The sequence below is a fragment of the Vanacampus margaritifer genome, chromosome 3 (assembly GCF_051991255.1).
Source record: "Vanacampus margaritifer isolate UIUO_Vmar chromosome 3, RoL_Vmar_1.0, whole genome shotgun sequence".
Taxonomy (NCBI): domain Eukaryota; kingdom Metazoa; phylum Chordata; class Actinopteri; order Syngnathiformes; family Syngnathidae; genus Vanacampus; species Vanacampus margaritifer.
Window position 1 is genome coordinate 15,603,156 of NC_135434.1, and position 15,697 is coordinate 15,618,852.

The 15,697-nt window shown below is 38.9% G+C and overlaps 1 protein-coding gene across 2 annotated transcripts in view; it reads left to right on the top strand.

Annotated features, from left to right (window-relative positions):
- Window positions 1-1,706: 1,706 nt before the first annotated feature.
- dtx1 (deltex 1, E3 ubiquitin ligase) overlaps window positions 1,707-15,697 on the top strand; it is a 38,646-nt gene continuing 24,655 nt past the window's right edge. For both annotated transcript variants that reach the window (XM_077561024.1, XM_077561025.1), the window contains exons 1-2: window positions 1,707-2,132; window positions 2,429-2,953. In XM_077561024.1, coding sequence (XP_077417150.1) covers window positions 2,695-2,953 — 259 coding nt within the window. In that variant the 5' untranslated portion in view covers window positions 1,707-2,132; window positions 2,429-2,694. The remainder of the gene's footprint in view (window positions 2,133-2,428; window positions 2,954-15,697) is intronic.

A 15,697-nucleotide genomic window follows, 5' to 3' on the forward strand; every position in this document is an offset into this window, starting at 1 on the left:
CTGGAGACGTGCTGACTGGGCTAAATCTTGGACAATATATATATTTTTTATTTGCCTTTGTCTGCTACTTGTTATAACATTATGGCCCTGCTTGCATGATTATTATTTGCCTGCCTGCAACTTCCTCTTTTGTTTACTTTCTCTTAAGGCACACCCAATGGGAACTGTTAAAAATGACAATTATCGGCTGGTGTGTGGCAACTAAGCCAATTTGAGCCTTTCTGTGAATAATTAACTTTAGTAACATTAGCACACAAGTGAAACAACCTTTAACCCTTTGTACAAACATATCCAAAAATATAATTTTAACGTGTTATCAAGTTGATCTTATTAAGTGCTTATTCAATCATTACACCAAATACTATTTTGTAGCTGCTAAACATACTACTGTCCATATATCTATCAAACACATTTAAAGAATCAATATGCACAATAAAAGCATGTAGAGGTTGATTTTCTTTAGTCCATTTCTCACTGCCAGTCGACCATTTATTGCTGTCTATTGTGTGTTCATTATTATTATTCGTGACAAGGTTTTAGCACAAATTTAAGCACATCTGATTGTAAAACACACAAACAAACAAAACAAAATACCAAATCTTGACCTCCAAAATGGCGGAAAAGCAAATACTGATCATGTGATCGAAAAATGTTGAACACCATCACACAAGCGCTCGTGCCACTGTTCGATTGCTCTTTTGTGTTAATTATATGACCACTAGATGGTGCTACTGCAGCAACAACAGTCAACAAACGACTGCACTGTAGTATGTTGGAGGGCTGACAATAAACGTCTGCGTAAAATCAAGTCCTTTAGCCTACTTCTTTTAGATCAAACTTCGGTGGTGGTTACGTTGATGTGGCATCGCTACCCTACCATTTTCTGGTCATTAAGATCAAAATCCTTGTTGACAAGGCTCAGATTTTTTCAGAAGTGGCCACGACTTTATTCAGTTGTTTTCAATGTATTTAATAATTACTTTCATCCACCCATTTTAATTTTCTTCATTAGAGCCACGAGTGTGCTGCACACTTTCACACATGAATAAATAAATCACGGGGGGGATTTTTTTTTATTCATGCCAATCAATTCACAGTGAACGCGAGCATTTTTCAAAATTTGGATGATGATTATACGTACTTACTTGTGTGGTTCTGCATGTTGAAGTGGATTTTTTTGTTTATTTATTTATTTTTAATACAAAAGCAAATGTTTTTTCTAGATATTCATTGGTATGCAGTCTCACATGGAGTGTATGCACATATATGTGCATTCAATGGCCCAATTTGTGAATGCGTAAGTGAAAGAAAAAACATGATTTTCTCGCATAGAATTTTCCATGTCGCTCAAGCGGCCCATCTCATTAGGTACTTATTTATGCATAAATTTTATGCATTATTCATTGTTTCGGAATAATCAGTTCGGTCTCATGCTGAGTTTCATCCGCACCGGGCGCGCGCACACATAAACACAAACCCACCCACGTGCACTTCATCACAACAAAACTGAGGGGGGAAAACAGGTCAAAAATATCCTGAACGTTTTATATGGTACGTAATCAGCCAACGTTATTTCAATAGCTACATGAGAATAGCCGCGTAAAAAAATAAAATAAAAATAAAAAAGCTCAGCATAGCTTTTATTCTGAAACATAACACCGGAAATATATTTGTCTTTATAAAATGTACTTGTCAGCTTGGCTGAATTTTCAACCACTCACCATACAGGTGCGCTCGGGCATCGGCGTTTTAATTGTTTCAAGCTAGAAAATGTGACGTTTGCTGGACTTGTGCGCGTGGACGGTGACTTCTCGCGTCCCCGCGGCACGTCGAGGCGGTCGAGCACGGCGGAGCAACAAACTGGCAAAGCAGACAAGCGACACTCAAGAAGCGACGACTCCTGTTTTCTGCGTTGATGTTGGACGGTTGTTGCGGTGCGCGGTTGTAGAAGAACCTTTTCATTTTCACGTTTTTTTCCCCACATCAACAAATGTGAAGCATCGCGTTGTTTGGAATATATATTTTTTTCGTTTTTCCCCCTCTTCTCGTTTGATCCTTGAAATTGTCGAGCGGGGCCAGTGAAATGTAGCTTCTGTTTGACAGATGTGAGGCACCACATCTGCAGCCTACAGGTCTGTATGATACCATCAACGTAATGAGACTGCATGTTAAATAAGCCAAAATGTGACATTGTGTAAAATTGCATCAGCCAGAGTCATTTTCTATACAAGAAAGATTGTATTTTCTTTGCTAGGCTCTTGATAGCATCAGTCACCCTACTCCAACCTGAAGATCATTTCTTCCATCGCACACAGTAGTTACATGAAATACCGTCCAACGATGTAGACACAATACAAGCTATGGACCCAACTGGGTCTAAAAAAAAAGCCATAACTCAGCATTTGTTCACCTTCCTGTCATTTTACAGCAAGTCACCCCTCCCCCTGTTTACCTGCTCATGAGGAGGAGCTGCTGCAGCTCCTTAACATCTGCCACCTCGGACCCTGGAGGCTGCTGCTGTTGTTGATCAAGGAGCAGGGAGCCCGCTACAGAAAGCAGCCGAGGACCATGACCCCGGCAAGGCTGCTTGCTTGAAAGCCACTGAGCTAAACCGCCTTCCTTTGAGGCGCTGATGACATGTCCCGGAGTGATATTTGACTGACAGGTGGTTCTCTGTCTAACCCGCGAGGGACAATGGCGCGCCCCGGTCCAGGTTTGCTGCTTCCTGCAAATGGGCTGGGATACCCTCCCCAGAATCTGGCCAGAGTGGTGGTCTGGGAGTGGATGAACGAACATGGGCGCTGGAGGCCCTACAGCGCGGCGGTGTGCCATCATATTGAGAACATCCTGAAGGGGGACGCCCGAGGAACTGTGGTTCTGGGACAGGTGGACGGCCAGCTGTCTCCTTACATCATCGACCTGCAGTCGATGCATCAGTTTCGACAGGACACGGGTAAGAGACACGTCAGTGTTGGTAACACTTTCGGCTTTTGCTTCACAGTTGGGACAAAGAATATGTATGGGTTTGATGGCTTCTCTAGTGTGGCCCATAAGCAGTTGTTGAAATATGATGTCGATCTATAATTAGGGAAATCGTGTTTCCTTTGCAAATGATGTCACGTCATCTCTCTTTGGGACTGATTAAAACCAAAGCCTTGATGCGTTAGCCACACAAGTCTTATGTAACGTTCAAGGGAACGAACGAGAGTCGTCGATGTCCCGGGCGGCCTTCTTTGGGACTTTGGGAGCATCCAAACGCTTGAAAAGGTGCTGCAATCATTTATTCATTCGTAAGTGTGGCTGGCATGCCGCGACCTTGCTGAAGGGCACCATGTCGGCGGGGAGACACATTCATCAAGTAAATGGGTCCTGTAGCTCGGGGGGCAAAGGTCGCTTCTCCGGATGTCAGATCTATGTGATGAGTTTGAAGTGGGACGTAAGAATTCCAAATGTACAATTACTGTGGGACGCTTTGTTTTGATCACGTTCCTTTTTAAATGTGGCTCCATTTGGACGTGAGCAGAGCGTGCCGTTTAAAAGCCAGCCGTCACTCTCGTGACATGAACAAAGTTTCCGATTTGACGTATATCACACGATAAAAGTGCAGCACATGTCACTTCAAAGCAAAAGGCAGTCAGGCCAGTCTTTGTTTGGTTCTGTGTAATTTACACAGATGAGAGTTTTTTTAAATGAGGCCAGATGTTTTTGTTTGGTTTTTGGTTTCTGCTCTACCGCTCCACTGAAGCTTCGTATGTTCTCCAAAGCTGGTCTCCGACGTGTGTGTGAGTTCATTTGGCTGCTGTCCCAGTCTTTGGAGCCAAGATCTGTCCCCACCCAGAGACGTGTGGTCAGGGTAGGCAAGTGAGGCAGTGACCCCCCCCCCCCCCCCTGTTGTCCCTTTTCCTGCATGTGAAGAGTCATAGAAAAAAACAACAACTTATAATTAAATTAAATATGTTTTATTATATTTTATGGTCTCCACTGATTTTTTTTTTTAGGGCAGGGTATCGATTCCAATATTCTTAATCGATTCAATTTCCATTCACAAGAGTTCATTTCGATTTCGATCCGATATTAATTATGGAACATCAAGTCTTCTTAAATATCAAGGAGATGATAAAAATGCCGCAAACATTGAATTCCAAATACAATTTTGCGGAGTCAGCAACTGGTTAAATTACTTTTATTAGTAACATAAATCATCATGTTATAATCACTTAAGTGTTACATAAGCAAGGATGAGATGAATTCAATCATTGTAAATATAAATTAAAAAATATTCTGAATTGTCTTAAAGCGCAATAAGTCAGCCGTTTTCATAAATGTAAGAAAATACACGTGGACAGTAAATTTCAAGAAAACGGTAAGATACCAAAAAATGGTGGCCTTCAAAATTCTATTTCCTTATGAATTTATGAGAAAAAAACATTGAAATGATCAATTCATGGTTTTATGAATCAATATCAGTCTCAAAGAGGAAAATTGCTTCAATGTAGATTATTCCAAAAAAATTTTCAACCCAGCCGCCGGCCCTACATAATTAATTTTTTAATCAAGTAATTATCACTTATGTCATTAAAATAGCTGAATGCGTATTTCCTGTTCAATCGGGTTTTCATAACAGTAAATATAAAGGGAAGACCAAAATGCTTTTTTTTTTAAATAATAATAAAAAAAAGATCAGCAAGAAAACTACAACAATGAAGTTGACATTTAAAATAAATATGATTTTGTTTGTCTCGCTATCACATTGTTGAACAGTGGTGGAATTGATTGAAGCATAATCCAAAGCTTTGAAAACATTATGCAGAAATTCAACATTGACCTTCTTTGAAAATGAAGGTCCAAATTGAAATATAGGTTAATCTTCTCTTTTGGGTTCTTATTTTTTATATCTGACTCAGTCACTGCACGTCAGTGAATTCCACCACGTTTATATCATGTGTGGTGTATTGAGAGCGTCACTACAGGAAGCCGTCCTATCAACGTAAGAGGGGGGTGGGGGGGGTTGACAGGAAAACTCTTTCTCTGATATCATTTAATGATATTGCATAACATCCACGGAGCGATACAAAATGACTCACGTGTGCATCCAAGGTGACCTGCATCAATCTGTATTATGTAAATGTGCCCTCATTTGTTTTTACGCCCACCGGCCACAACAATAGGTACACTCATAAACATTATTTTTAACTCTTTGACTGCCAGACGTTTTCAGAAAAGGGATGCCGTGGGTGCCAGCCGATTTAAGCATTTTGACTGATCTTTTGGCTGATCTTTCAAGGTCCACAGAAAATTATGTGTTTGGACTATGGAAACACACCTACTACCAAATGAAAGATTGGACTCTCATCTTTCATCAGAAAAAGTTTGTTTCTACCGTATTCCGTTTTTGTGTAATCAACAATAGAAAATGGTTAGTTTCGCCTCCGTTTTGAAACAAACGTCTTTTAACGTCTTTGGCACTCCTCCATAGGATTTTACTAAACGTTATTTAACGTTTTTGGCAGTCAAAGAGTTAATACAAAAAAAAAAACACAGTTTGGCGCTTACTCCTGTGCAGTGTTTGATTGTATTTGGTCGCCAAAGTGTCCCGTGAGGTTACATGCATTATTCTGGCACACAAAGCAAGACTCCAAATCACTGTAACACCTTGAGCTGTATTGATAGTTGTCAACATCCTTTGTGTGTGTGTGCGTGCGTGTGTGCGCATGTGAGCGTGTTCTACTAATGGGGTTTTGCTCAGTCTATAAATTCCACTCCATGACATTGAACAGTGTAGCTCCCTTGCTAATACAAAAAAAATCTATAAAACGTAGCGTGTTTATAATAACACCATGCGATTCTCCTCCGACGCCTTCCAAACGTTTCTACTTGTTTTGTTTTATGTTGGAAAAGTAGGGAGCGTCCATGTTGTCAGGCGGTCGGCGTCTGTCGTGTAGACATGCTCACTAACTGGCGTGTGTCTGTGTTGGCTGCGAGCTGAGCCAAGCCGCCATTTGTCAGAGCTGAGCGCGGCACGCCGGCCTGACGTTTATCGCTCCTTGTTGCCATGTTGCGTGTGTGTGTGTGTGTGTGTGTGTGTGTTACCTTCCCCCACGGCTGGTATAAACCTGTCGCACGAAGGCCTGACGGACGGCGGCCGAGTGGTCACCTGCTGCCATCTCCTCTTTGTTCTTATTGTGTACGCGCCAGCCATGTCTTGCAAATGGTTGAACCACACGCCGCAGCCATCGATCCGACGGCCATGATGCGTTCAGAGTGTAACATGTATTGAGTGTTTGCTTATTGTTTCTCTTGTGGCTCAGGAGGTCAGAATCGGTTTTCTAGTAGGGTAGAGGAGCCTCAAGGTCGTTTTTAGGTGGTTTCTTCTGCAAGGGCTTGGGGCTCATCTGTTCATCTTTTAAATGTGCTAGTGAGTTTCTCGAATTAATGAGATGGTGGCTATGCTAATCTGACGACATACATCAGCAAAATGTGCATCACAGATGTGGTCTTTAGAAAAGTGTCTGCAATAAAAATGACATCCATTTTGCCTGGTTCTCTGAACAACCTCTAGGGATAAATATCGGCACCAGCCGATTATCTGTACCGCTATTTGGCGTTTTGACAAATATCCGCATTGGCCTTTTTATCAAATCTGACGGCCGGTAAAGTTGGCATGTCACTGAGCGGTGAATGCTTGCGAACGTAACGAATTGAAGGTTTTCAACATGATCTGTAAGACGTTCACAGTTTATACTTGTCGCAGAGACATTTCAAACGTATTCAGACCATTTTTCACTGTCTGCAAAGCTCTTTTGAAACCTTTTACGAACCCTGACAAAAACCTTAAATTAGCTACAGTCGCATGCATTTGTCACTCAGTGAGATACAGGGAACTTTTCGTTTATATATTTGTTACCACTTCATAAAAAATTATGCTGTCACTGGGAACTCCCTACACTTTTTATTTTTAAAAATTAAGAAAGAAAGAAAGAAAGAAAATTAAGAAATTATGTTGACATTTTGGAAAGCTTTATATACAATAGAAAACGTTAGGGAACTATTTACTTGCTTAGTTTTTAATTTGGTTTTAACACATGCTGATGACCCTGAAAGCTCCATGCAATTTTTCTAAACATTTTTTTTAAACAAAGCTGTCAAATCTTCATATTACGACGGCGTATTAGGGCCACGTCAATTATTATTATTATTATTTTGAGGGCAGGGGCAATATTCCAAGAAAAAAAAAACTTTCAAATTTGCCACTTTATAAAGTGGCAAATTTGCGACATCATAAAGTGGCAAATTTTTGTGAAAAAAACTCTCAAATTTGTGACTTTATTAAGTGGCAAATTTGCGAGAAAAAAACTTACGACAAATACACGTAGTGTAGCTATAGTCTAACGTGAGGATTCATTGGTGGTTAATGGGACACTGTCTATAAAATGAAAAGGCAGGATGGAGACAGATTAATTCTTAATTTAAACATTACTTGTCATACTTTATGAAGTATGACTTTATAAAGTTGCAAATTTGCGACTTTAAAAAGTTGCAAATTTGCGAGTTTTTTTTTATCGGAATATTGCCCCCACCCTCTAAAAAATATAGATATATATTTTAGGGGTGTGCCAAAAAATCGATCCTCATCGTGATTCTCATTTAATACGATTCAGAATCGATTTTGAATGTCCCAAAATCGATTTTATTTAAATTATTTTATACTGTCTTGGTCTGTGTGTGCCTTTATTTGGAGCGTTCATGTTGCACCCGATTTGGCCACTTAGGGGCAGTGTGGTTTCACGCGATATGATACATTGTTAAGTTGTAGCCACATTAGAGAGTAGAAGGAAAAAGTCACGATCAAGTTACTCCAATAAAAGTTGTTGTTTTTTTGCAGTGCGGAGCTATTCTTTTGAGTGATAAAAGTGCCGCGAGTAGCGCGCTAATTAGCATTAGCGAGTCAGACTGGAGTAGATCATTACAATTCCTTGCACATCCATAGATTGAAGCAAAAATCATTGTCAATCAAATCATCTTGAATAAAAAAAATAATTTTTAATCGAATCGCAGACCCAAAAATCGGAATCGAATCTTGAGACGTTCAAAGATTCCCACCCCTAATATATTTATATGTGGCCCTAATACGCTGTCGTATTATATAATGAATTTATTTTTTTTTTAATGATCATATTTTCTCTTTTACTGAAAATGAATATCAGCTCCAAATATCGGTTATCGGTCCCCTTGACTACTAATAATCGGTATTGGTCTTGAAAAAAACGATATCGGTCTATCACTATGTCAAAGACTTGCCTTTGGAGGAATCCCCTTAGTGCTTCATATGCAGTGCAGTTGAAGCGTGGAGTTTTATGGATAGCATGGCTGAATATCTGGCAGAAGGCAGTTTTTGGCTCCCAGCCAAGCAACATTGATCTGTTCGGTTCCCCCGAGGGCTGCTTGAACCTCTAAACACTTGAGTAGACTGATCCCCTTTCACTACACCCACTCCCACCTGCAAAACACACAAGCTTATCTGCCATATCCATCATGTACCCACTCTTGTGGCCTCTGTTTCACACTGCACTTATTGCCTTTGCTTCCTGACTTTTGTTTTTGCCACGATGCAGAAGTGACACATAGACGAGCACGCGCGCACTCAGGAATGACTTCTAAGTTGTCAAGGTGGCGCGGGAAAAAAAGGTGGCTGGTGTTTTAAGGCACTCGCCGATGCAATTATGTGCTGGCAGACGGGTTAGGCTGATGAAAAGTTTCCCGAGAAGGTCGTTGTGACACTGCACATAGGCAGCTGGAACTAGCATAAAAATAGCCTGCACAAAATACATTAGATCATAAATGTAGAGCTGCTGCCAAGATGAAAAATGGTGATTTTAAGAGATAAAATCTGATCCTGGTTTTTAAACTGTTTTTCCATCCATCCATTGCAATCTATTTATCAAGATGATTTCATTTGTACGGCAGCATATCAGGGCTACGGATAAATATATTTTAGAGGGGGTGTAATATTCAGAGAAAAAAACTCACAAATTTACGTGAAATAAACGCTCAGATTTGTAACGATGTGGCAAATTTGCAAGAAAAAAACTCGCAGGTTTGCAAGAAAACCAGGAGCTATAAAACGTGAAGAAGTGCTTAATGGAACAATCTTTTTCAAATGAATAGGCAGGATGGAGACGGATTTCTAAACTTTTAAAACCTTAAACACGGCAAGTTACAGCGACAACACTTCCTGACCCGCTATCAGCTGACTAACACGAACCAATCAGAAGCTAGTATACTTTAGGTCAATGCAAGTGAATGACTGAGAACAGCAGATTGTATGGGATTTTTTTTAATGGGCTTTAGGTGAACTGATGAATACACACACGCTCGCACGCACGCACGCACGCACACACACACACACACACACACACACACACGCACATACACATACTCACCCACATACAAAAAAAAAGTATATATATATATATATATATATATATATATATATATATATATATATATATATATGTATGTGTGTGTATGTATATATATGTATATGTATTTAAAAAAAAAAAAATATATATTAAAATTTTTTTAATTGATTTGTTGTTGTTTTTAAAAAAAATAAAAAAAAATAAAAAAAAAGGAGAGCAATGATGATGTCAAATCGAATGAACAATACTGAGCTCTTCTGAGAAAAAGAAGAGAGAAAAAAAAAAAAAAAAAAAAGAAGCTAGTATACTTTAGGTCAATGCAAGTGAATGACTGAGAACAGCAGATTCAACACATCAATTGAGTGACTTGTACCCAACACTTACCCAAAAGGGCGAATGCTTATTATGACATGGTTAGTTCTTGCAAGTTTCTCCCTTTTTTGTCTCGCAAATTTGCCACTTTATACTGTCACAAATCTGCGATATATATATTTTTTCTCTCTCGTAAATTTGTGTTTCTTCTCAGAATATTACTAACCTTGCTCTGCGAGATGAATTCTCGTGGCATTTGGGAGTTCACAAACTCTCGAAAATACATCTTGTGCCGAGCCCGTTGATTTGCACCAAACCTTTTAATTTAATATGCGGAAATGACGACCTCACGACGCATTTACATCAAGAGGAACATGCACATATCGGACACAGCCTGGCCGTTCTGATTGAACTGTTTTCACCCATGTTGATTGGAATAAGAATCGGCAAAACTCACCCCCGTCAATCGGAAGCAAATTTTGATCCGATTGAGTCTAATCGGGTCAGAATATTCCGATTGCCGTGTTTACGGGAATCATTTTTGATAAGATCAAGCTTTTAATCTGATTAAATGTGTCCATGTAAACATGGCCACAGTCCCTCGGTGTCTTAACTCTTTGACTGCCAAAAACGTTAAATAACGTTTAGTAAAATCCTATGGAGGAGTGCCAAAGACGTTAAAAGACGTTTGTTTCAAAACAGAGGTGAAACTAACCATTTGCTATTACTCAAAAACGGAATAAGGTAGAAACATTTTTTTTTTTCTGATGAAAGATGAGAGTCCAATCTTTCATTTGGTAGTATGTGTGTTTCCATAGTCCAAACACATAATTTTCTGTGGACCTTGAAAGATCAGTCAAATGATCGGTCAAAATGCTTAAATCGGCTGGCACCCACGGCATCCCTTTTCTGAAAACGTCTGGCAGTCAAAGTTAAGATGTCATTAAAATTGCGGTCAAATGAAATTTGTAGCCCCCCCCCCCCCCCCCCCACTTGATTTTTTTTATTTCTTAAACAAACATGCCTGTATATTGACTTGACTTGATGTACTTGGTGTGTGAAGGATTTTCTCGGATTTAGCTTGTGTTGCCGGCAAATATTGTTGCTTGTCCCACACTTTTTTTGTGTCTAGTTTTGTCCCAAAAAAAATACTTTGCAGAGAGAATTTTAGGTTTAGTTTCTGGTTCTCAGTTGCAGATTTAAAACCTAAGTAATGATTCAAGAGTAACCTCAGGAGGAGATAGATTTTGTTTGGCATCTGCACCCCTCACTCTCATTTATAAATCTTATCTTGTGTGGAAAAAATGTGCAGCTCGATCTCCCACGTTAGGTATCTCTTTGCAGCTGGCAGTTTCTGTAAACAATGCGAACGGAGAGGATTTCTCAATTGTGCAGAAAGGGGAGTTCTAGTACCTAATAAGGAAAGTTCGAGAGGCATCTAAATACAGTGCATACTCTGACTTTGAATACTGATCTTATGCTTTTAAGATGCCAGCTGAACAATCGGAGCATATGATGAGAAAGCTTTGACTAAATATCAATGTGATATACTGTCAACAAAATACTATAAATGCAGTGTGGATGGTCCCTTGCCTGACTTATTGTTGTTATTTGTAGGTTACTGTCTGCCATATTTGAGTGTAGCGTTTGAGGACTTACCACTGATCTTACTGCATCGCCTTGGCTTATAAAGAGTGGCGCACAAAGCGAGAAAGCAAAACGTGATGTCTTTAATAATAGTTTAAAAATAATAATAATAATAAAATCGTCCGTAGCCTGGTAACAGCAATTCCTCTGATGCTGCTGATGTGTGTGGACGAAGACATCCTCATATTGCGATATTTAATATATTTGAGAAATAATTTAACGCACATTCACACGTTTTGTTTTGTATTGCCAATAAGGTTGTGAAAAAAAAAAAATATATATATATATATATATTTTTTTGTCTTAACCCCGGAGAACCCAGGGGGTCAAATTTGGCCCCTATAAATTCTGCTACTCAAATAACAAAGACCTTTTTTATTTATTAATTTTTTTACAAATTTAACTTCAAAAGTCCAGAGTGCCACTTCTGACCCCTGCACGGGGCCATCTAGTGGATGAATATTGCACTTACATGAGCCAGAGTGGTGGTGACAAGATGGCTGCCAACATGCTGTTTTGTTGAGCTGGAAATCAATCCAAACAAAACCATCTTCTCAGCAAACCATCAGATGGTAAAATTGTTTTTTTTTTGTTAATCTATTTCATATCATGTTGCAGAATGCCTAGGAGTATGTTTTATGTATATATTTTGATCAATTAGCAACTCTGAGCTAGTTAAAAAAAAAAGGGTTAAAATTGAAAAAACATATTTTGGTGTTCAGTGAATTTATAGCAGTCATTTAATGTATAATTCATAATTTTCCAAAGAAGAAAAGGGTTCTTTGGTTCTCCAGGGTTAAATAGGTTTAAAAAGTCTTATGATGAAAATGAGATAAATTAAATACAAAAGAAGAGATAAGGAAGATGCTTATTCACCGAATGCACGTGCAAAGATGCAATGCAACAAAATTGCAGCAGAACGAAAGTACGAGAGAATTGAATTGAATTCCACGTGATAGTTACAAGGTCATTTTGTACTTTACAAAAACACTAGTGTTCAAGAATAAAATGTTCAACATTCACGGATCGTTAGGCGTGAGGGCATGATGGTTGAAATGACATTTTGAAATGAATGAATAAAAATAACAATAATAATCCTGATTTATTATTTCCCCCCATAAACGGCGAGCCCTCGCCAAGGCAAGGCCCAAAGTCACTTGTAGCCAAACCTACTGGCCGGATTCCACTTGGATGTCGCCGGGACATGGACGAGGTGAGAAGAGAAGAGGACGCGAGTTAGAGGCGGAGTGTTTTCCTGATGAAAAGTGACAATCCAGGAGGAGGAGGGCGGCGGCATAATGACGTTGTCAAGCTGTGCACATTTGCCTGCTTGTTAAGATAATCCTCACTAGCAAGCTTTTTAAAACGGACGCGCTTTAACATTTTAGGAGTCCAAATGTTGTAATGTAGTCTATGATCTGTAGATGGATAAACACTTCTATTGGAAGCCGTTCCGTCAGGTTGATTATAAAGATATCTGATATCTGACTGCGATGGCTGAGGTAGGAAAAAAAAAAAAATCTTATCTGTATTACTGGTAGACCCAATTTTTTAGGTCAGAGCAAATCCTTACAGCACTGTTAGTGTTTATCTTTAAAACTGTCAGATCATTTTCAGTGATCTTCCCTCAGTTTTAAGAATTTCACAGAACAGTTTTGGATGAGAGCTAATATACCTTAAATATGTTTCCAGGATGGTTTAAAATCTGTCAGCTGGCACTTTTTTTTTTCTACTGGTCATGACCTTGAACTCTGGGTTGTTGTCCTTTCTGTCCATATCTTCGTGACACAATTGTGCATGTCTTCACAATCTGCTCTGGCTTTACAAGAACAAAAGCTCAAGTTGAGACAAAATGGCCGACGAATATAATAGCCTATTGTCTATATTCTATAGAAGGCAGATGTTTGTGGTGTTACACAGAGTGTAAGTTGGTTGGATAGAAGTGGGTAGTGTGACGTTCGCACAAAGCGTCATTTAACTGAAAGCAAAGCCACACTGACGCAACTCGGGCCGCCATCCGTCGCAGAGAACCGAAAGCGCGTCACGTTGGGGTTTGCTCTCGTTCTACGCTCTTAGGCCACGACTGTGCAGTGGCAGCATGATAAATTGTTGAATCCAAAATTAAAGCCCAAGGTGCTTTTGAGACTCATTGTCCCAGTGTGCGCTCTCGCAGTGGGCTTTTCACACTTGCTAGAAAGCATATGACAGTCAGTGTGAACTTTCACACATCACACAATGCAAGGCCTTCATGTTTTACTATTAACGACTTTAATGCGCTGAAACTTCTATGACATCTACTTTTCCCTTTTGTTAGCATTCACATAGACAATGTTAATAAACAAGATCAAAACTGACAATGCAAAAGGGGACTTTGGGGCTTCTTTCACACCCACAATGCGTAACTTGGAAATGTGTGCGTACCCACCAAATAGTTTTCTCGAACGTGTACTCCATAGAGATCCTTTTCAAAATCGTCACTCTTTGATTGTGAAATTAACTTGCGTCGTGGATCCAGAAGTTGTCATCAGTAACGTGTGCACGGCTCATTTACAGGCAACTTTGAAGGAATCTCTGTATTTGCATTCACCTATTAATGAATCCAATACAAGCAATTTAATTAGAATAGCGTGCTTATAACGGAATGGTTAGGAGACGATGCAAATTGAGAGTTGACCTGACACCCCATTACGACGATGATTGCATTGTTTGTTGGTGCATGATTCAACTGCAAGTTCCATCATCCTAACATAATTCGAGGACTCGAACGGATTAATTGCATTTCCATTCATTTCAATGGGAAAAGTCACCTTGATTTCTGAACATTTCAAGCAGTGTTCATTTTGACAAGAAATTTTTATTTAGTTTTATTTATAGTCTTTTGACTAAAAATATATTTTTTAGTCATAATGTAGTCATCTGATTATGTTTTAGTTTTAATCCAGTTTTAGTTGATGGAAATAAATAGCAGTTTTTGTTTTTCCTTCAGCATACAACTTTTATACACAATATTATAACACACCTATTTGTAACTTTAGTTTAACACACAAGACTCATTTAACACAACGGTGTCTTTATTAAACTTGTTTCAATGAAACATGTTGAACTGACAATAATATGCCTTATCTTAAAACTTAATTTTCACCTAAATAAAAAAAAAAAGTACATAATTGCCTATGATTATTCTTACACACAATTAATTTTAACATGCTTGAACATTAAATAAAATGCAGTGAGTAGTTTCTGCGTGGTTCTTTTCTCTCACCCGCATTTCATTCCTTCTTCTGACTGGATTTTGTGAATTTTCGTCACTGTATTGTTTTAGTCATTGACAAAATTGTCAGTCAATTAAGTTATCGTCATCGTCTCAATGAATGGCTTCTATTTTAGTTTTTGTTTCATTTTCGTCTGGGGGGAAAAAAAATTGTCATTTTTTGTCGACAAAATTATCACTGGTTTCAAGTTGCAAACGAGGTCACGGAACGGAATAAGTTCGTAACACTTTAACTTTAGAAGGCAAGTTAGCGTAGCTATAGTGTAGCCCCAGCTCCTCTTGTGGTCTCTTTCTTTTTTCGATCTGCTATCATTGAAAAGAGCGTAGCCAATGCAGAATTTGCATTCAAAAAGGCCAAATCTATCTTGTTTTAATGAATTAGCCAGCTCGTCTTAAACCTGCCTGTGATCATCTCTTGATCCAGTCATATAACAAGGTTGCAAGGTCATTTTCTGAACATAACTGCATGAGCTGTTCCTCAACATATCCTCTCGCACAGTACGTCTTCAAGTAATTTTTTTGCTGAGTAGGCAGGATACAACGCTGATAAATATATCGTCTGTGTGTGAGGCCTGACATGAAATATAGTGTGGTCACATGCAAGCGAGATCTGCAGCTTAACTGGCTGAGGTAATTGTATGTGTGTGGTATTGAATAGATGTTGCAGTGGATCAAGATTATTTTCAGAATGGGGAATCTTAATGTTCATTAATGCTGTTGCATTTCATGCGTTTGTGGTGATCGAAGCAAAAAAACATACAGTAGTATTACTTTTTTAATGTAAATTATTAAATTATTCTTCTGACTTTCCCAAACACTCTTTTTATTTGTGTTATTCCCAATTGTATACATATTCAAAATTCTCGTTTACTTTTGTTTGTTCTCTGTTTGGCAGAGTTGCTTTCAAACTGGATTGATTCCAGAACTTTGCTGTCATCAATTGGCTGGTGTCTGAGACAAATACTGTTTGAGAAAATTGAAGCCTCATTGTTGCACTGTTGTGAAGCACACGGATTCAATCCCAAACATTTTCAAATGTGTGTAGCAA